General features: G+C 39.8%; 1 protein-coding gene across 2 annotated transcripts in view; it reads left to right on the plus strand.

Moving 5' to 3' along the window:
* The window catches only part of vps50 (VPS50 EARP/GARPII complex subunit), a 135,730-nt gene that overhangs the window by 48,980 nt on the left and 65,430 nt on the right, over positions 1–21,320 (plus strand). For both annotated transcript variants that reach the window (XM_085395498.1, XM_085395497.1), the window contains exons 10-13: positions 1,777–1,819; positions 2,825–2,923; positions 5,994–6,134; positions 16,009–16,141. In XM_085395498.1, the coding sequence (XP_085251624.1) occupies positions 1,777–1,819; positions 2,825–2,923; positions 5,994–6,134; positions 16,009–16,141 (416 nt within the window). The remainder of the gene's footprint in view (positions 1–1,776; positions 1,820–2,824; positions 2,924–5,993; positions 6,135–16,008; positions 16,142–21,320) is intronic.

A 21,320-nucleotide genomic window follows, 5' to 3' on the forward strand; every position in this document is an offset into this window, starting at 1 on the left:
CAACCGAGGTTGTGCTCGCGTCAGCCTACACTGCTAATGATTATATTTTTCTTTTATGCTTTCTCAGTACTTTTTAGCTCGCAGTTTAGCTCCTGTTACTCTGCACTGCCACATAATACACTTTAATGTTTCATAAGGAGAGACTGCTAACCTTGAGTTCACCTCTGCACAGAATCAATCAGGGATTGGTTTGGCCTCTTACATTCTTTATTTTGTCTCTCTCACGCACACACACAGACACGTTATAACAAACGCAAACTGTGCTCCACTAGAGGCTACAGTACCTGGCTTACGGATCACACACGAGTCTTAACCGGTCTTTCACACAGGGCTGTGTACGTGTGTGTTTGTGTCCACTGGCATGGACTCTGCATGTGTCAGTCCAGCTCCCAGCGTGCTACCGCATAAAAAGGAAGAAGCAGATTAGCAAACGTGCAGCAGCTGTGCTGCTGAGCTCAACCTGGCACTACTCCCCGAATCACTCTGCCCCACCTCTCCTCCTGCAGCTAAGCAAAAACCACACCCAGCCACCACAGGGGCATTTATCATCCTGGCCTCTGCCCTTCTGGTGGATGTTCTTAGTCTTGCTCTACTTTGGGCCTTTCCTGTGTACATTCAGATTTATTAGCATTGATCAGTTCATCCCTCTGGATGAGCCTGCTTTCCAGCTGCCTTCCAACTAATTTTCTTTATCTTGGCTTTTAATCATAGAGGAATTGGCTGTGACTTCCTTTTTCATATTGTGGCCAAGAGTTTCTGATGTTATCGTTGCTGTCACGCATTTGCATCCCCGACTGTATCTCATACCTGTGGTAAACAGCTTAGTCATCACTGAAAGTTAAACTGAGGCTGGCTGCTGCAAATCAGTCCTTCCTAACTTTTATTCTCATCTCTGCCTTTTTTTTTTTCAGTCTAAACACCCACATTTCGCTTTGTGCACCTTATAAACGCACACGCATGTCTACACACGTAGATACATTACCGAATTTCAAAGTGTCTGACTCATTTATTCACCTGTTTTGCAAACTGCTACGTGCAGCTTCTGTCCCTTTGCGGACTCCTTCTCTTCTTCCTCACTGCCTATCCCTCACTGTAGCTAGATGCTTAATTAGCAATTTGTTAAGGACACACTCTCCCTTCGGCAACTACACACTCACAAGGCACAACATAAGAGCAGGCTGACCTGAAAAAGACCCCGAGCGAAGCGGTGACAGAGGCAGGAAAACAGTGAAACAGAGGGTGATTATGAATGGATGCAGTGGCGGGGAAGTCACAAGGGAATTGAATCGGAGTCTTGGGATCTGCAAAATAGTCATGTTTCCTGTTGATGCTTCTCAGCTTCAGAGTTGAAAGTGTTCGCCAGGATGAGTCGAAATCTGAACGCGCGCCAAGGATGCGTGGGCATTTTGTATCTCAGATAGCATGATGCTTGCACAGAAACACACACTATCAGCATTCACAGTTTATTTCACTGGCACACATATTTCCAAACTTGGTTTTCATCCATCAGTGATTTTCATGTTTTTTTAAATAAACCAATTAGTTGAACTAATTCATTCATAATTTGATCTTCAGTATTGTTTGTTATTGTTTTTCTTTACAGCTGAAATGAAGTTAAATGGTTAAAAATGGTGTGCATTTGGTTTAGAGTCATTTGTGATGGACATTTTCTAATATTTGTTGTCATTTCAAACAGATCAGAAAATGTAATTGACAGCAATTAAATGTCTTAAATAAAAAAATTATATTTTCTCATCCACCTTCTTATTTCCACAGCGAGTTGAATTCCAAACTACAAGACACTCTGGAGCAGATCGAGGTATGTGCGTCCATGCTTCGTCTCTAATTCCATTAGCAGAGAGCAGTAAAAGAACGTTTAGCAGTGTGTAATATGGAGTTCTAACCTCATCATTTTCCAGAAGCCTTGATCTGAAAGAAGCAATTTATGCTTCATTTTGACATTTTTTCATAGTTTGCCTTTCTTATTCTGGGTCTGCCAAATATTGACACATTCAGAAAAGTCGTTATTATGAGTGTGCAGGCATAGTAAATTATCTGTTTCATCTCTGGCTTTGTCGTAATATGTGTGCGTGCATATGTGTGTGTGTGTGTGTGTGTGTGTGTGTGTAATAAATGGTATGCAAGGCAATTTTCTCTTTACGCCTGCTGCTGCGCCTGAGTAGATTAATTACTTACAGTTTTGTCCGTAAACAAGAAGGAGACGTGCTCGTGTGCACATCCACCTGCCTGGGTGCTCGTTTGTTTACCTGTCAGCATGAGTTAGTTAAGAAGTGATGCAAAATCCTTTAAAATCATAAAGCTACTACAGTCAGAAGCACTTGGACCATCTATTGTGCATCTAAGACGGTCTTTTAAATGTATGAATATACGCGTCCCCAGCATATGTTGTATACGTAGTCATCTGGCTCTCTTAATTACTTTACTGACTAGTTACTTCCTGTCGTGCAGTTCTAGTTTTTTTGCTTTTTAAGGCATGAGAAAATGATTTGCGATGCAAGGCGATTGATCATTTAGCCTTTATCAGCGCTGTGCTCTTTGAGGTCAGCTCATTGTTACACATTACACACTCTCATGCTAACTTTCCTTGCCTCCCCTTATCTCTTTGTCAAAGTCTTAGACACACACACACATCCACATCCAATTACCTGCCCTTGGCTGTGTGTGATAGCTTTACAACTGCACGTCCATATCTAAATCCCCGGTCTTAAGAACGATAATCCCTCTCTTTTTATTTTTTCCCCCCCCTTTCCCCTTACTTTGGCCCTTTTTCCCCTCTTTGTCATCTGCCTATTTCTGGCTCCAGGAGCAGCTTGACGTCGCTCTGTCGAAGACTTGTAAGCACTTCGATGTCTCGCACTACACCAAGGTCCAGCTGGCCTACACACTACTGGGGAAAACACAGGTCAGTGGTTTGACTGGCCTGCAAGGGTCAGCGGTAATGGCTAAACATGGATTGACAATAACCTGCTTATTTTCTTTGTTTGCTGCAACTTTTCTTTCGTTTGACTTTGTCTTTTGCTCTTATGGGGATTTTTTTGTGTGGACCTGAAAGATAACTCCATCCTTTCAGTTTCTGTCCTTGATGCTGTTGTTTTCCTTTTTGCACTCCTCTGCTACTTCGGGAGTTTGTCCAATTAGCTGCTAAAGTTGGTCCCTCATGTTTGCAACTTTTTTTTTTTTTTACCTTTTAGATAAAAGGAAAATCCAGAAATAGTTTGGTTAGAGCCAAGAAAAACATAAGAATGGAGTTTTAGTAAAGTTTTTCTTTGTTATTAATGTTATTACACCTTTTTAATTAAATGAGTGTATTTTTAAACCAGCTTGTACATTTTGTGTTTTCTCCTTGAAATAAAGCATATTTTAGTCTCTCTGAATGAGCATGGCCACATCATAATTTTCCAAAATGATCCAATATTCAAAACAAACAGTGTTTGCCTCGGACATGTTTAGCTTATTTGAAGCTGTAAAGTCTTTATGTTAAGAACCAAAACAAAAAAATTACAGCAGTTTCTCAGGGAGACACTATAATAGACTTTAACCTTGAATGACACTGCTAATATCTTTTATTAGTAACTCCTGCCTGTTTTTTCAACTTTTGCTCCCATGTTCCCGCCTGAAATCGAGTTACACTGAGAAGATGAATCTTCTGCAAACACGATATCTTATTGTAAAGCTTTAAAATGTTAGTCAGTCTGCTGGATTTTGGTGCATTAGTGTGAAGAGGTTTCGCAAAATCCCATTATGGCACCTTGTCCACACGCCAGTGTTAGTTTTGCAAAGTTAAAGACGAAATTAGAAAGCAGAGAGCAGTGTAGCTGCTAACGTGCTGAATATCCTCACAACCTGAGAAACTTGCTTTGTTGCTTGCTTTGTTGAGAATGAATGATTCCGTACAGTCATTGTGTTAAGGATGATTTACAGGACACACTAGCAAACTAAGGAGCTGCTGTTGTTGTTGTCGTGTCTGTGTTTATCTCAGTTAGTCATTTTCTTTATCTTCATCTCAAATTTTGTTTTTGCCACATTGCAGACAAATGCGCTCTTTTAAACTGTTCCTTTTTGATACACAAATTAACTGTCTGAAGGTAGTAATCAGCCTCACAAAATGCCTAACAAACTGTAGCAAACTGTGCCAAACCATTTGCATCCCCCCCCGTTACAATAGTCTCTTGGCAGTCATTACCTAGCTGTGATGGGCTGGTTTCATTCAAGCTAAATAGTCTGACAGATCGCTTTATTCCATTTATCTGTTTAATTCTTCTGTTTGGGAGAAGAAGCTGCAAAATAATGAGTCTGGACATGCAGTTTATTGATATTTATGCCTACTAAAGGGGACTCATGCTGATTTTTTTACATTTTATTTTCCGCCATACATAACGCTACAATCGCCGAGGCTCACGTCAAATTTAGCTGAAGACGAGGTTTATTGTCACGAGGGCGGTTTGCCATAGTTACTTCCCTTTTTTTCCCTCTTCTACAGTCTAGACATTGTACAGCCAGTATTTTCTTTTTTTTTCCTCATGTGTTTTTGGGTCAGATGAAGTGAAACTCCCCGAGAAAGAAGAGAAGAAATGTTTAAATGACTTTTGTGCAAGCAGGGTTTCACAGCGGATTTTGGGGGGAGCTACATTTTGTGGTCATAAGCTTTTAGTAAGAAATCTAATTGCACTGCAACACCCATTACCTAGGGCTTTGCTCAATACTCTTCCCACGTCTCTTGCGACTGTTGTGTCCTCATTTCTCAAGGGTCCCACAGTGAGACGGTGGGTAGGAGCTGCAAGACAGTAAATTGGGGGTAAATGTAAACTGACTTTAGAAAAGAATAAATTATAGCAGACACAAACCGACTGCATAACTATAGTTTTTTGGGGCTTTTTTGAAAGATAAGTGCTTTTTTTTGTATTTTTTAGTTATGAGTATCTTTTGGAATTACTCTTACAAGAAAATCTTTAATGAAACTGTCAGTTAAGGTAATAAATCAATGTATTTAATCACTATTTTAGGTTAAATGAGCCTACTTTGTGTGAAAATTCCGCTTTAGGTCATTTTGTTTTAAAGCCCTCGCTTTGCTGTTGTTGTTTTCTTCCCATATTTGTCACTGGGATCTTTTCACTGTGAGCTACCTGCCCACGATCAAACAGCAGGCAGACAATATTGATGTTGAGCATCAATAGAATATTCCCCACGGGGGTATGTGGAGACAAAAACAGTATTTTATTATTATTTTTTGTGTGTGTGTCTGTTTCTTTTTTTTTTTATTTAAGGGAGGGGAGTATTGAATTTACAGTCACCAGGTGGGCACGAATATACCTCCAGATAAATGCTTACACTACCTCATGTTTGCTGGATCTGTATATAGAAGAAATGTCATTACCTGTAGTCGATTTCAAACAAAAGCACAGCGGAGATGGAAGAGGCTCAGTGGGGAGTTCACCGAAAAGTAAATAACAGCAGGTTATTTGTAGGCAGTGTTTAAGTAGCAAGCGAGTGTGTAATTGTGGATTATCCCCCCCCCCCCCTCGAGTCATAATGCTCCTATGATAAATGATTTCAACAAAATGGCTTCAGGTGTGTCACATGAAATTAATAGTGCGACGAGTGAGCGGAGCTGGAGGCTGCTAGCTCTGCCGAAACACAACATGCGTCACCAACATGTCTGTCTGTCAATGTGTTTTTCTGCAATTTCCTTATGACTTCATTAATTACCTTTTACAGCAGCAAACTACACTTAAAAAACAAAACAAAAACAACAACTTTGACTGGAACACTGCAGTTCCCAGAGTACGCGGCTATCCTCATTTTCCTTTGTGCCATAGTGTGAAACTAGAAATATTAAGTATACAATATGTGTTCCAAGAAGTGTGATTTGCAATTTCCCTGCTGTTTGCCTTTTCACAGAGCCACACTGGCAGACTGACAGTGACATCTTGGTGTAATAGTTTTCATAACAGTGTGTTTGGCTCTCTCTGCAGACTGCTATGGACCAGTTACACATGCACTTCACCCAGGCCATCCACAACACAGTGTTCCAAGTTGTGCTGGGATACGTGGAGCTGTGCGCCGGCAATGCCGATACCAAGTTCCAGAAGATGCAGTATAAGGACCTGTGCACGGTAAGGAGCTGGTGCTATCTGTTTGTTCAGTGTTATGAGCGGCTTCTTTGCTATATAAAGGATTAAGTCCGCTTCAGCTGGTTAGCGCGAAAGCCTTTTTCTTTTAGTCAGTATGATGAGAGCATGAAACCAGTGCGTTGTGCTGGATACACAAATACTTACTCGAATACGTTCTTATTCTCTTGCAGTGGTTTGTCAGATTTTCGTAAAAGTTGAATTAAGGAGGAGAGAAGAGCACGGAGAACATGATTGAAAGTAAAGAAGTTATTACTTCAGTGAGAAGCATAGTGTATTGTAGCCTTTCACTGTGAGATAATTAATCTTGGTCACAATACAGACTCAGTGCACTGCAGCAGCAGCAGTGCTTTTTACTTGGGGGAGGGGGTCTCCATACTGGCCCACATTCCTCAGATCTCGCTCTGTCTGTCTTTTTCTTTCCATTCAGATCGAAATAAATCACATTTCATGCCCAGCAAGCCAACTTGGCCAATTCATCATGAACATGCCGGGAGTGAGTTACACTCTCACCCAAGGGTATCAAGGAATGCTCTTAGTTATTGTAATCAAAATATTTTGGCTAGAAAATGCAAACTTTCTGAATGGAGAGATACCACTAGAAGTGGGGGGCGGGGTGCCACAACTTCATCTCACATAGCACCGTAAAGATGCTGAAATGTAACTGTGATCTGACGGAGCTCATTCATCCACAGAAGGACTACTTTATCAAAAAAAACAAAAACAAAGTTCACTCTATAAACCTGCAGTCTGTGTGCAACAGCTGACCTGTCAGGTGTGTAGAAGAGCACAGGACATTGTTGGTAATGTTTATGCTGCTGTGCCGCCTGTTTAAATGCACATTAAGAAGCTTTTATTGTATTGTTTTACTGCTGCGGTCTGATGTTGCAGGGTTTATCGTTGTTAAAGAAAAGTGCCACTCAGGACATCACACATCTGCTGCTGCTTCAGAAAACCCAGATTTCAATCAAAAACACCTGATTCGTATCATTTCCCACAGTTTTTTATCAATCGTATTCAAAGTTCACAACAATATACGAGGCCTTGGGGGACATGAGCACCTAGGTTGGCTAATTTGACCTTGACTTTCACTATTAGTACCCAAGGTCAAAATTGAAAATTTCGAGAAACCATATCGAGGTATCCATCACATAAAAAGGCATGGAGAGAGCTATGCAACACACTTTTAATGTTTTCAGTACGGTCCCCTACCACATGATAATAACGCCATAAAATCCTTATAAAACATCAAAGCTTCGGTATAGCCATTTACTTTGTGGGGGAGTTATGCTCTCTGAGTGCTCTTTTGTGTTATTATTTATCACCATATTGTTATCACCCTGAGTCACATTAGTGTTTTGACCGGCATTTCAGTATGTAGCAGATACATTAAAGGTGAATGGCGGCTTTGGAGAGCTGCTGAGTAAAGTACTGCAGAAATGTGAAAAAACAAAGAGAAAATAAACACTCCATGCTGCTCGGCTCACTGTAAAAAAGTAACTTTACTGTCTGTAAAGAGCTTTTTTAAAGCTTGTCTGGCACATTAATGTGGCACAACCCCCACTGCCCTCCTACGCTACATGTTAAGGTCACCTCTGTTACATTAAAATGTCATTTGTGAGGACTCTCTTAGCTCATATTGCCAGCTAATTCACCGCGCCTCACTGTCCTGACAACCTTGATATAGCTCGAGCGTCTCTCTCTCTCTTGAGAGAGACACAGAGTTGGTATTTTGTCAGTATTGGAGGTGACGTGACATCCTCAGAAAATATGTCCTCACGCCTGGCCTGCAACATAGAGGGTAAAGCATATGAAGGTATAGATAAAGGTTATCCCAAGCCTTATCTGAGGATACAGTTTCTCCTTATACGTCTGCTGTTGCTGTGGATTCCTCCCTGGTCCTTTGGTGTTTGAATGCACAGCTTTTACCCAGGGTATTTCCTGTATGCTTATATACACCATGGCCTGTCCTTTACCTCTTACCTTTGAGCTACATGCGCTTGCTTTCTGTTTTCATCTCTTCCACCCCTTTTTCCTGTGTGTTTCTCTCTGTTTATGCATGTTCTTCTACCCCTGCTGGTAGATGGCCTGAGAGGAGCTTATTTTCCTGTCTGTAAAGGGGTTCCAGGTCAAAGATTATTTTGGATGAATGTGTTCCTTCAGCCATTTGAAAGGCGACTGCTTGTATGTAGGAATTTTTTTTATACACAGTGAAAAAATCATTCTTCCTTCAAGACATAACTGATTTTATTCTTTTTAGTCTTCTTCCTTGCCTCCTTTTTTTCTAATCCAGACCAAGCAACTATTTATTATACCTCTCAGTCACGATACACATAAAACTGTGCACAACCTACTGTTTACTTCCGTTTGATGGAGTGTCTGTCAGCATATTGTGTCGCCTGAATGGTTCCACTCACAATACGAGCACACTACGGGTGAGTGTAGGTACACTTCAGAGAGTGTACCTACACTCACCCATTGAAGAGTTCTGAGGATGTTGTTACGGTCTTCTGTTCGATATGGCAGCTCATTCAGAAACACTCAAATGGAGAGGCATGTGAGCACCCACGTGCAGTTCCTTTGCTTCAATGACACCATATGAAGATCAAGTGTTTTGTTTTGACTCCTTACATTAGGTTATTTTATTTAGTGCACTTATATCTGCATTTGAAAATGTCAAAAGGACAATTCATTGAAGTACCTATTTGAAATATATGCCTATAGCTTATGTGGTTCATGCACAAGCTGCAGTGAGGTGCTCTTGAAGAGGTACTGAAAATCTAAAGAAAGTTTGTCCTCTCTCTCTCTCTCTCTCTATATATATATATATATATATATATATATATATATATATATATATATATATATATATACACACTAGGGGTGCAACGATACACAAAATTCACGGTTCGGTTCGGTTCGATACTTTGGTGTCACGGTTCGATATTTTTTCGATACAAAAAAAATGTTCATGCCTTTTTAATTTGTCATTTATTAAAATTATAAATATATATTTTAACTCAAAAGTACAGTTTTTAAATTTAACCCTAACCCTTGTGCGTGTTTTTTATTTTGACAGCGAATGCGCACCTGCGGACCACTTATGTGCAGCCCTGGTTATTTAGCTCGTCATATTGCAGCCACAGAAATTCTTTTGTCCATAAAACCATAAAGCTGCACTTTCTTTTTGCCTTATAGTCTGATTTGTCATAACTTCTCCGTTTTGTGGTAAGCTTTTCTTTGGCTGTCACTTCTTCACCCTGACCTGTCTTATTTGGCTCAGCAGAACTAAAATATATATCTGTCTGTGAAGGTTCTCAGTCATCCAGGTCATTGTAGTCAAATATATATCCTGCTGCTTTTACACGCGCACTCACATAAGCTCAGCGATTCTCTGCGCGATCAACCTCTCACATGTTTAAGCTGCGGGAGATTTCACTTGTCATGTTTGCATAGTAAGCTAACAATTAATAAGACGATGTCAGAGGAATTGGTGCGCAAATTTTCATCACTCACAGATCAGTGCTGTCGCTCTCTATACACAGTTCGCACGATTGCAAAGTGAAAGCAAAAAAACAAGCGCAAATTCAAACGCGATTTCAATATGTCACATATTGACAGTGGCTCACCGATGCCAATGACATAATTACCCAGCTACATTTCTGAAAGAATGCAAAAGCATTGACATATATTTTTCCTACAATAGCCCGACGGGCAGGGCAGAGATAGATTTTGGTAGCCCGACTGAAAAGATCGCTAGCCCCAGGACGTCGGGCTAGCGATATTGCGAGCCCTGTATCTGATTGAGGAATCACTCATCTTTGAAAAAGAAAGTTTATTACAGAGAAATGGCTCTTTCCAAAATAAAAGCTATACTATCCGCTTCTTCTGGGCTATATTCTCAGCAGCATAAGGAGAATCATGTGTCTAAATGACTCGGCTAAAGTTAGTAGCATGCTTGTTGTTTTTGTCTTTGCACTAGGATGATGTCGGCGTAAATGTGCAGTCATATTCGTTGTGTTCCCACTAGTGCTTTCAGGTTAATCTCGTTGAAATGACCTTAACGCCACAACACGGCAAATCTCCGTTAACGAGCTACCGCCGATCGCCCCGTGCATGGGGCTAGATGGCCAACATATTAACGAGCTAACTGCGCTAACACACTAGCTCCCACCCATGTAATTGAGCATTGCATGGCAAACATACTGTTTTACTTTAGTCCATGACTCGCTTACCTTCAGGGTCATACGTCACATGAAAACCAAAATAATTCCAAACGCCAGATCTGAATGCCCTGCGCTCTTCCTTCTGACGATGCTGTCTGTGTTGAGTGCTCAGTGAATCTGCGTTCGACTACTCCGCCTAGGCAGCACTGTCGAGCCTAGGCGGAGTAGTCGAACGCAGATTCACTGAGCGCTCAACACAGACAGCATCGTCAGAAGGAAAGTTGATAAAATAAATCAAAAATTTTGTATTGTTCGATACATATGCGTACCGAACCGAAAGCACTGTATCGAACGGTTCAATATCGATACGAATATCGTTGCACCCCTAATATATATATATATATATATATATATATATATATATATATATATAATTTTTGCGACACTGATCACTCAGTTCTTGTTTCCAAGGTCTGTCTGACATATATGAAGAATATACTTGTTCTGGCTCAGACTACACTGAAAATGTGTTTTAGGCAAATGAGCAGTGCTCTTTGAATAAATACTTTTGATATGCTCATAAGAAACGTTTGACATGCTCATAAGAAACGAATGAAAATCCCACTTTCTGTGCTTGTCTAGGCCTGTAATAATGGGAAATTTTGTTTTTCTGTGGAAATGCAAACTTTATGGGCTCCTCCCCTGATAAATAAAATTTGAGGAAATGTTACAGCCACATCTCCCCCTGTGAACTCACCGTTTAGTTATGCGCCTTAAAAATTCAAGGCAAATGGGAGCACTCAGAAAGGTCAGTTCTGATTGTGAAAGGGTCTTATTAATTTTACATCAACATCTCATCAGTATTGGATAGCCTCACCTCCCATCAATCCCCTAGTCTATACGAATCTCTTGATTCAAATAGGTTAGTTCAGTCCAGAAGTCATAGACTGTCACACAGGAGAAGTGATGAGGGTGGACTGGGCACTTCATAACAAATATGATACATTTCTTGCTCGTAAACCATAGTGATTATAGTAATGATGTTTATCCAGCCTGTCAGAGTAAAAATAGCATCAAATGAGAATGAGCTCATGCAAATATTTGTTTTATTCTTTCCAGCATGCACACACTCATTTCTAACATGCTGGGATGCTATTTTAAATCAATAAGTGGCCATGATTTACAAAATGTCATACAGTTAGGTCCATCAATTTTTGGTTCTGCACACCACAGTGGATTTAAAATCAGCCAAGACGTGATTAAAGTTGAGACGTTCAGCTTTAATTCAAAGGGTTTGTTATTGGTAACACTGTAACTGTTTAGGAGACCCATGAAAGTTTTTTTTCTAAAGATGTTCTCAATCCTAGATGGCCTCTGTTACAACACTCCAGTCGTTTAGGCTAATTTAGTAATTAGCCTAAACGACTGGGTATAAGAAGAGGATTCCAGAGATGGTGAGTCGTTTTAAATAGACATGGGGAGTGTACACCACTCAATACAAATACTGAAGTTAAACAATTCAGAAATAAATCTTCTGAGTGTAAAATTGCAAATTCTCATCTATGATCCGCAGTATATTGAAAGATTCAAGAAATTCTTAGAAGTGTCTGAATGTAAGGGCCACGATTCTGTAGTAAAAATTAGAACACGGGGTCAGAAACACTTCTGATTCCCATCGTCAGTGAACTGTTTAACAAATTCAAGTTAAACCAAATAACACACAAAAAAATATGTATTCTTTTCACGAGGAGATGTGATGACGACTCAGATTTGACACCTCAGCATATATTAATAAAGATGGGATTTCACAATGATTACAGTAGTTTCTGGTTTTGTCCAAGGGTAGCTGCATAGGTAGAGAACACTCTCATCCACTTCTGGTGCAAATCCAGTCATTATTTTACATAAGCAGGCCTGAAATATGAGAGAAACCGCTCAGTTCAGAAAAGAGGACCAAATGTTGCTCATAGTAGGCTTCCGAGGGGTAAAGAGTGAGGCCACATGGAAAAAGTCTGTCACCACTTCATCAGAGATGCACCGAGGTGAAGTGGGAGCTGTCATGAGGAATAAAAATTTATTGTTGTGGATAACCATCATAACATCTGATGTATTGATGGGAACTGTAAAAGTCAGAATGTACAGTGGTATTGTGGGTAGCTTGCACCTCTTTGAAAGCACCATTAATGCTGATTGGAGTACACAGGATTTTTACACGTTGCCATCCAGGTGTTGTCTTTTTTAAAATATTGCTCAAGACAGTGTAAAACCATATTCAGCACACCTCTGTGGAAATGTTTGCTTTTTCAAAACTACAGCATGTGACATCTTTTGTGATGCAAAAATAACTGCTGGACACTGGCGCCACCGGGCCCTCTGACCACCACCAGTAGGCAACGGGTGAAGTGTCTTGCCCAAGGACACAACGACCGAGACTGTCCAAGCCGGGGCTCGAACCGGCAACCTTCCGATTACAAGGCGAACTCCCAACTCTTGAGCCACAATCTCCCCATGAAGCATGTTGCTAGTATCAAATTCAAAATGAGCACATTGGAAAAAAAACATTTAAACGCCTTAGATTTGTTGTTTGAAATTTTATGTCTGTTGTGTCTGTACACAGACTTTTTACAGTGTCCCAGATTTTTTCTTTAAAACAGAGGTATAGTGTAATATAGCTGCATGTTATGAGCTTTGAAGTCTGTAGAAGCTGATAGTGAGTCTTGAAACTTTCTTTTTAATTATCATTGCGACATCTGTCCCACAATCTTTGAGTTTGCTTTTTTTAAAATACAACCTTTGGGATTTTTGTATTACTGACCATTCTGTTAGGCCTTGGACTGAATTTGTACCCCCAGATGTTACTTATTCTTAGCGAGCAGCGCTGCCACGATCGTGGGAGAGCTTTTTTGTTAACTATTGCTCCAGATTGCCTCATTGCAAAATCAAACTAATCTACTGCAGAACGATGTGCATCTTATTATCCCAGCTCTTAAGGGTGGAAATTGGTCTCATGTAGTTTGTTTTTATTACCCTGTCACAGAAGCTGTTTAGCTGCGCTTTTAAACTTCCCTCAGTTCTCTCAGAGGAATGTTTTTGCTTTATTTTGGATCATCATGCCAGGGTGCCCAATTTATTAGATCTTTCTCTCTTTAGTCTCCTGGATGATTTGTGTATGTATCTGAATATCTGTGATTTGAAAAGCAACAGGAAAAGTCACCAACTGCGTAGCATGGGCTCTTAATTGTTGCTTTTGGCAAAGTTGTGATGCTGCATTTACATTACAGTTTTGCAAAGTTTTTTTAAATTAATTCATTCTAAATGCTGGATCCTATTTCGTTAAGCCTCATTCGTGAAATCGCATTGAGGTCAGGATCTGTTTTGAAAATTAAATGTGCACAAGAAGACGGCAATCCAGGAAAAACCATCTGTTTCTAACACATCAAGTACAAAAAAAACTTCACAGAGATTATTAAGAATATAAGCTGTAATTTTAAGCTGTGCTGCAACTTTTAAGTGCAAAGACTGGATGCCAGTTATCTCTGTACTCAACTAATGTAAGATATTGCAGCTTTTACCCAACCAGACTCGTACAATAAGTCTGCAATGTGAAAGTGGGAGCCAGAATTGAAGAAAGTCTTCTCTGTGAGGTGCTTGTTTAATGATGTTTATTGAGTATTTGAGGGAGAGAGCCGGGGATTTGCGACTGTCCCTCGATCGAGGAAAACTGCATTCTCTTGTATTCTCTTGTCTTGTAAAATGTGAGGCATTTGTATTTTTTTCTGCTTGCTCCTGCTTATGCCCACTCGCACAATTAAGGGAGAAATTCACTTAGCAGCACTTTCTTTCCAAACCCTCCCTGATACTTCTTGGCATTTGAAATGTGCATAATGATGGGAAACTGTCTTGAGAAAATCAAATGCCTAAAATAGATCCCGAACAGCTTCCCAGCTCTCATCACTGAACTCGTGGAGAGGGATGTGTCCAGCGAGGTTGATGACTGCTTCCAGTGATGGTGTAGATAATGTTTTTATAACTGCAGGTGTGATGGGCAGATCACTCACACTCAAACTCACACTTTCTGTGAGTGCAGTCGCGCTTACTTCTTTTCATTAAGCCCTGCTAAAGATCTTAACCTTCGCACTCAAACACCCCTCACTCTGGTTGCTTGGCAACATGGTGCTGTGATATGGTGGTGCTGGTGGAGAACATGAAATGCTATAGGTTCATGAGCACGCCTATCTAATTGGCACTGTTAGTCTGTTTGTAGTTAAAGATATATTTATCTGTTTTCTCTTTTTTATTGACACAGGTTGAATTTAGTGGATTGCAAATTGCCAGCTTGCTTTGTGATGCAGTGAGAAGTCCCTCTGTAGCCTGTTTATAAGCTTGGGTACAAGTAATGCTTTTAAAAAGATGCGTTTGTTTTCCTTGTATTATTGTGGAGTCATTACCTTACAGTATTAAGAATCTTCAGGTGACTGTTGTTGTTATTTGAAGCTCTAAAAATCAAATAGAATTGAATAAAAATTGAATTGAATTGGGGAAGCAGCACTGGAGCTGGAGACACCAACAGATTCATTAGGAAGGCTGTTTCTGGGAGTGGCTTTGGTGGAGTTGGGGTCACTGAACACACTGTTATACATTGTGGATTACATGTCCATCTTCTTCACCGCTCACTAGACAGGCAGCATTGACTGACTGAATCTGCTGCACTGTCATACGGACAAAGAGGAAAGGCTGTGACACTCCATAATACAATATATGTCTGAATGAGGTGTATCTGCAGGATAATACCGAATACGTTATCATTTTATCATATATAAACAATTTATTTTAATACTATTAGTACTATTACTACTACTACTACTACTGTCAATATTACAATAATTATTATAATTTCATGATATTCATTTTAGCTCCTGAAACAAAGGAATTTCCAAGACATGGGATTAATAAATGATTTCTTATTGTATTAGAATGATCAGAATATTAACAAAATATTGCGCTTGGGCTAAAAGAATATTAAAGTGGATGTATTCATCTTTATCCAGACTAATTTTCCACCCACATCACATCATGTATATCTGCAGCACTGGGCTTGTTGTACAGATGCACACAAATCAGACAAAATGTATTAGAGCTTGACTGAACTGCTGTTATCACAGCAACTACAAATTGTTGATATCCCTTTGCTTTCCTGCATGCCTGCTAAAAGGATGCTTTGTCAGAGACATCATAGACGTACTTCACTGTTGCAGTTAAAGTTTTAAAAGTCGTCTCTGTATTAATGTGGAAGTCAGTGACACGGTTACGTTGAAGTCTAATCGCTCACCTAGTGTGCACATCAAATATTTCCAAATCTGCTCTGTATATTTCTGTGATTACATCTCAGTACCGTCCCTGTTTTAATCACTTCTTATTTTAATTAACACTTACATAACATGAAAGTGTTTCTTGTGACACAGAAAGTGTTTTCCAGCAGTGTCCTTGGATGATTAGCATAAGCAGACTTTAATTAGATGTAATGTAGAAGACGGCCAGGAATCTGTTTTGCCCATCTCAGTAGCCCATATCTTTATTTCACACTTTTAAAAGTAGGTGCAATAGAGCTAAGGAAATACAGCACAAAGTTTTGTAAAGAATTAATCTAAAAAGGCTATTTTGACCTTCTTTTCATTATTGCTCTCTCTCTGCAGCATATTACCCCGGACAGCTACATTCCCTGCCTGACAGATCTGTGTAAGGCATTGTGGGAGGTGATGCTAAGCTACCACCATACTATGCAGTGGCACGAGGAGCATGACAAACAGGAGACCACACCCACTCCAGGTAAGAGTTTTACCTGTTCCGTCATATCAACTCAGTACAATTTCTCAAATTATACTTTACAAATCTTTTATTATTATTATTATTATTATTATTCAATTAAATTGAGTTTTATTTATATAGCGCCAAATCACAACAACAGTCGCCTCAAAGCACTTTCTACTGTAAGGTAGAGACCCTACAGTGATACAGAGAAAACAATCAGACCCCAAATGAGCAAGCACTTGGCAACAGTGGGAAGGAAAAACTTCCTTTAAACAGGAAGAAACCTCTGGCAGAACCAGGGACTGAGAGGTGCAGCCATTTGCATGAACAAGTTGGGGGTGAGGGGAAAAGAGACGGCCCATCTCATTCCAGACCATCTCGACTGGGTTTAGGTCAGGTGACTGTGGAGGCCAGGACATCTGACCCGGCACTCCCATCATTCTGCTTCTTGTTCAAATAGACCTTACGCATCCTGGAGGTGTGTTTGGGCTCATTGTCTTATAGAAAAATACACGAGGGTCCAACTAAATGCAAACTGGATGGGATGGCATGTCGCTGCAGGATGCTGTGGTGGCAATGGACTTGGTGAAAATGGGCTCCATTTTTTTCCCACTGTCAGGGTAGTGCCAGTCTTTCCTTGTTGTTGATTTCCACTTACAATACAGGGAGTGCAGAATTATAAGGCAAATGAGTATTTTGTCCACATCATCCTCTTCATGCATGTTGTCTTACTCCAAGCTGTATAGGCTCGAAAGCCTACTACCAATTAAGCATATTAGGTGATGTGCATCTCTGTAATGAGAAGGGGTGTGGTCTAATGACATCAACACCCTATATCAGGTGTGCATAATTATTAGGCAACGTCCTTTCCTTTGGCAAAACGGGTCAAAAGAAGGACTTGACAGGCTCAGAAAAGTCAAAAATAGTGAGATATCTTGCAGAGGGATGCAGCAGTCTCAAAATTGCAAAGCTTCTGAAGCGTGATCATCGAACAATCAAGCGTTTCATTCAAAATAGTCAACAGGGTCACAAGAAGCGTGTGGAAAAACCAAGGCGCAAAATAACTGCCCATGAACTGAGAAAAGTCAAGCGTGCAGCTGCCAAGATGCCACTTGCCACCAGTTTGGCCATATTTCAGAGCTGCAACATCACTGGAGTGCCCAAAAGCACAAGGTGTGCAATACTCAGAGACATGGCCAAGGTAAGAAAGGCTGAAAGACGACCACCACTGAACAAGACACACAAGCTGAAACGTCAAGACTGGGCCAAGAAATATCTCAAGACTGGTTTTTCTAAGGTTTTATGGACTGATGAAATGAGAGTGAGTCTTGATGGGCCAGATGGATGGGCCCGTGGCTGGATTGGTAAAGGGCAGAGAGCTCCAGTCCGACTCAGACGCCAGCAAGGTGGAGGTGGAGTACTGGTTTGGGCTGGTATCATCAAAGATGAGCTTGTGGGGCCTTTTCGGGTTGAGGATGGAGTCAAGCTCAACTCCCAGTCCTACTGCCAGTTTCTGGAAGACACCTTCTTCAAGCAGTGGTACAGGAAGAAGTCTGCATCCTTCAAGAAAAACATGATTTTCATGCAGGACAATGCTCCATCACACGCGTCCAAGTACTCCACAGCGTGGCTGGCAAGAAAGGGTATAAAAGAAGAAAAACTAATGACATGGCCACCTTGTTCACCTGATCTGAACCCCATCGAGAACCTGTGGTCCATCATCAAATGTGAGATTTACAAGGAGGGAAAACAGTACACCTCTCTGAACAGTGTCTGGGAGGCTGTGGTTGCTGCTGCACGCATCCACAGCCTCCCAGAATCCATGGATGGCAGGCTTTTGAGTGTCCTTGCAAAGAAAGGTGGCTATATTGGTCGCTGATTTGTTTTTGTTTTGTTTTTGAATGTCAGAAATGTATATTTGTGAATGTTGAGATGTTATATTGGTTTTACTGGTAAAAATAAATAATTGAAATGGGTATATATTTGTTTTTTGTTAAGTTGCCTAATAATTATGCACAGTAATAGTCACCTGCACACACAGATATCCCCCTAAAATAGCTAAAACTAAAACCAAACTAAAAACTACTTCCAAAAACATTCAGCTTTGATATTAATGAGTTTTTTGGGTTCATTGAGAACATGGTTGTTGTTCAATAATAACATTATTCCTCAAAAATACAACTTGCCTAATAATTCTGCACTCCCTGTAGGTTTAGCAGATTTCTTCCTTCGAAAAAGGAATGACTGAACCTTGCCCTGTAAAGAGAATGTGAAATGCATGGCAGTGCTTTAGTGCTTTCTTTTTTCAGCCAGTAGCAGAACAATCACTCCTAATTACTCTGTCTCATTCTCTTCTTTTCAGTGGTGCAATGAAATGTGTCATTATAGCTTTACAATTAACCATTTTTCCAGTAATGCTCAGCAGTTTGATGTATTTTAGTTATGTTGCATTATGAAACTTAAACTAGAACAGTAGTCTGTCTTAATTACTGGAATATGAATTTTATGTACTCATTATTGGATTTACATTATGCAATTAATGTGATCCGGGTGTAAGGATTAGATTCATGCAGAGTTGGTGGACTATGATGCATATGTGACTTTGGGTTTCTTCTGCTTTGTGCTAATACAAACAGGCCTTTTTAGAAGCTGTACAAGGATTTTTTTTTTTTTGTGGTAAGACATGTAACACTGTATTTATAAATTATTAAATGTAAAAAGGCACCCAACTCAAGGGATGAACACACAACTTAGCAAGAACCTAATTAAAATTGTATTTTATATACTTTCATAGCAGCCTTTCACTTCCTTTGTTGAATCTATAAAAAATGCTGAAGATAACAGTTTGATAGGTATAAAATAGCATTTTTGCACCGTGTTTTTTTTCCCAGAGAGCTATTAGCCGAATATCCCAGTAAAAAGTAAAAGAGGCAAAAAAAACTATCTACAGCCAGCGTTGGAGTCATTACTCAAGATTTTCCTCACCTGGATGATTGTGCACGCATCAAGACACCTGTTACATTACTTTGTCGTTATTCTGTAAAAAGACCTGAAATGCACTGTCACATAATTACCAGCTAACAATATACAACTATAGGCTGCAGTCCTACACACCAACAAAAATCCTAATGAGGACACTTTTGATGCTTTTATTTTTTATTTTTTTGTTCTATTGACCAGTCCTCAGATAACTGAAGACCTTTTGTAATGCATGTAACAATATAATTGTAACTATCATTTAATTACTGAGAAAACATGGAGAAAAGGTTAAGGTATCAAATTTCATTAGACCAGGAATGAACATAAATGATATGGAGCGTTAAATCCAAATTCAAATCATTGTCAGTATTTTCGTCGGAGGTCAGCTGAGAGGCAAAATGATGGAATTGTGAAGACAGAAATCTGATCCACTGTGGATTTGGTTTTTATCAACCATGTAATACCATCTGTGAGGGATCAACCATACTGCATACCTAAATAGGAAAGCGCCCAAGGGAACTTTATCAGTCATAGATTGGCCACCCCAGATTCCAACTTCAATGCTATTGAAGCAATGTATTGTTGCACACTTGGACAAATGACACTTCCAGGCATAGATGAGTTTAGAATCATTTTTCCCAGGGGTCCAGTATCTATTACAATACATTCATCTGTGTCCATTACATGAGTCCCACAGTAGGATCATCTTGACAAAGAAGGAGAAAAGGCAGCCAGGATCCAAAGAAGAGCTTTGAATGTTGTTCAAGAAGCCCGGAAAACTATTCCTGAAGACTATTTAAAGAAATTACTTAAAAAAGCTTTTCTATGAGAGTTCAGGCTGTGTTGTAGAATAAAGGTGGTCACACAAAGTAATGACTTGAACCTTCTGTTTTTGCCGTACTTTACATGCAGTGTGTCTCTGTATATTTGAACATTTCAACAAATTGCTGCTTCTGTTGCTCTTTTATCTAGCAAAATACAAAGAAGCTCTATTCTCAAGGCAATTCGTAATTTGTGGTTTAAAAGTTGAATAAAAGTAATAAAGTACACTGGATTTCCAGTTACTGTTACCTGATTACTGTTAATATAATTATCTGAAGAATATATCGAAAATAAGATGTAAATGAAGACCAGTCATATTAGCCATGCCTATTTATTTTCATCCCCCATATTGTACAGCATTCATTAGGTGAATGAATGAGGGCACAAAAGGATGTCCTAAATGGTTGATGACATGCTATGTTCGCAGGATCCTTCATTAAATGTGGTCGTCCTCAGTGTGGAAAGGACGGGTACCATTTTCCCTTTCCTGAGGCACATCTGTCATCTCACTATTCGATTGACTGTCACCTCCATGTAAAGGTGTCCTTGACCCTGGCTTTGTCCTGGTGGGGTGCGGGGGCGGGTTGTGGGTGGATCGGGTGGGTTGCGAGTAGTAATTTACTGTATAAGCTTTTATCATTTGTCAAAGAGTATTTTGTGGCGATGGTGACCTTCATCTCCCTACCTAACACAATGGATTTGCCGCTGTAGCACACTCCCCGTCGTGTTTGATCAGTTCCGATGGCCACTGGGAGAAGCCGTGGCTCCTTGTGTGGGAGAGCAATTGAGCATGTTGGAATGTACAGAAGCTGCCTTCACACCACATTAATGTTTAATAGCATCTTGGTATATAAACTGAAGTAGGGAGAGTCAATTTGTGTGAAATGTCCTAAGATTACTTCTTTTGGTGCACATTAGAGAACAGAGTGATGGAGTAATCCACAACAACAATGCTATTATGACACAGCATTGCTGTGATGCCTAATATTGTTGCATTGGTGAAACGTTGCAAGGCAGTGATCTAAAATATAACACCATATCTGTTTAACTGCAGGACAGCTTATAACCTAGAAAATGAAAATCCAGGAATTATATATTTATTCTTTCCATTTGTGTGTTATTTGTTATTAATCGGTTCTTAGCTCTGATTAGCTTTTTTCTGCTTTCAAACATTGGCTGAGTTGTGTTTTTCCACTGCAACTTAGTGAAGTTTGTGGTAAATCTAATTGCCATGGAAATCTTTTTAAGCACCTGCATGTTTCAAATAAAAATAATTTCTGGTGGGAGGTTAGATACTATGAATAGATGCCAAGACATTAAGTTTTATTTGTTAGTAAAAAAAAACAAAAACTTTTTATGTCCAGACTGCACTAAACTCTCACTTAGATCATCTTTA

This window comes from Rhamphochromis longiceps, linkage group LG22 (assembly GCF_057381845.1).
Source record: "Rhamphochromis longiceps isolate RC_006_pf linkage group LG22, R_longiceps_female_GT1.1, whole genome shotgun sequence".
Classification (NCBI taxonomy): domain Eukaryota; kingdom Metazoa; phylum Chordata; class Actinopteri; order Cichliformes; family Cichlidae; genus Rhamphochromis; species Rhamphochromis longiceps.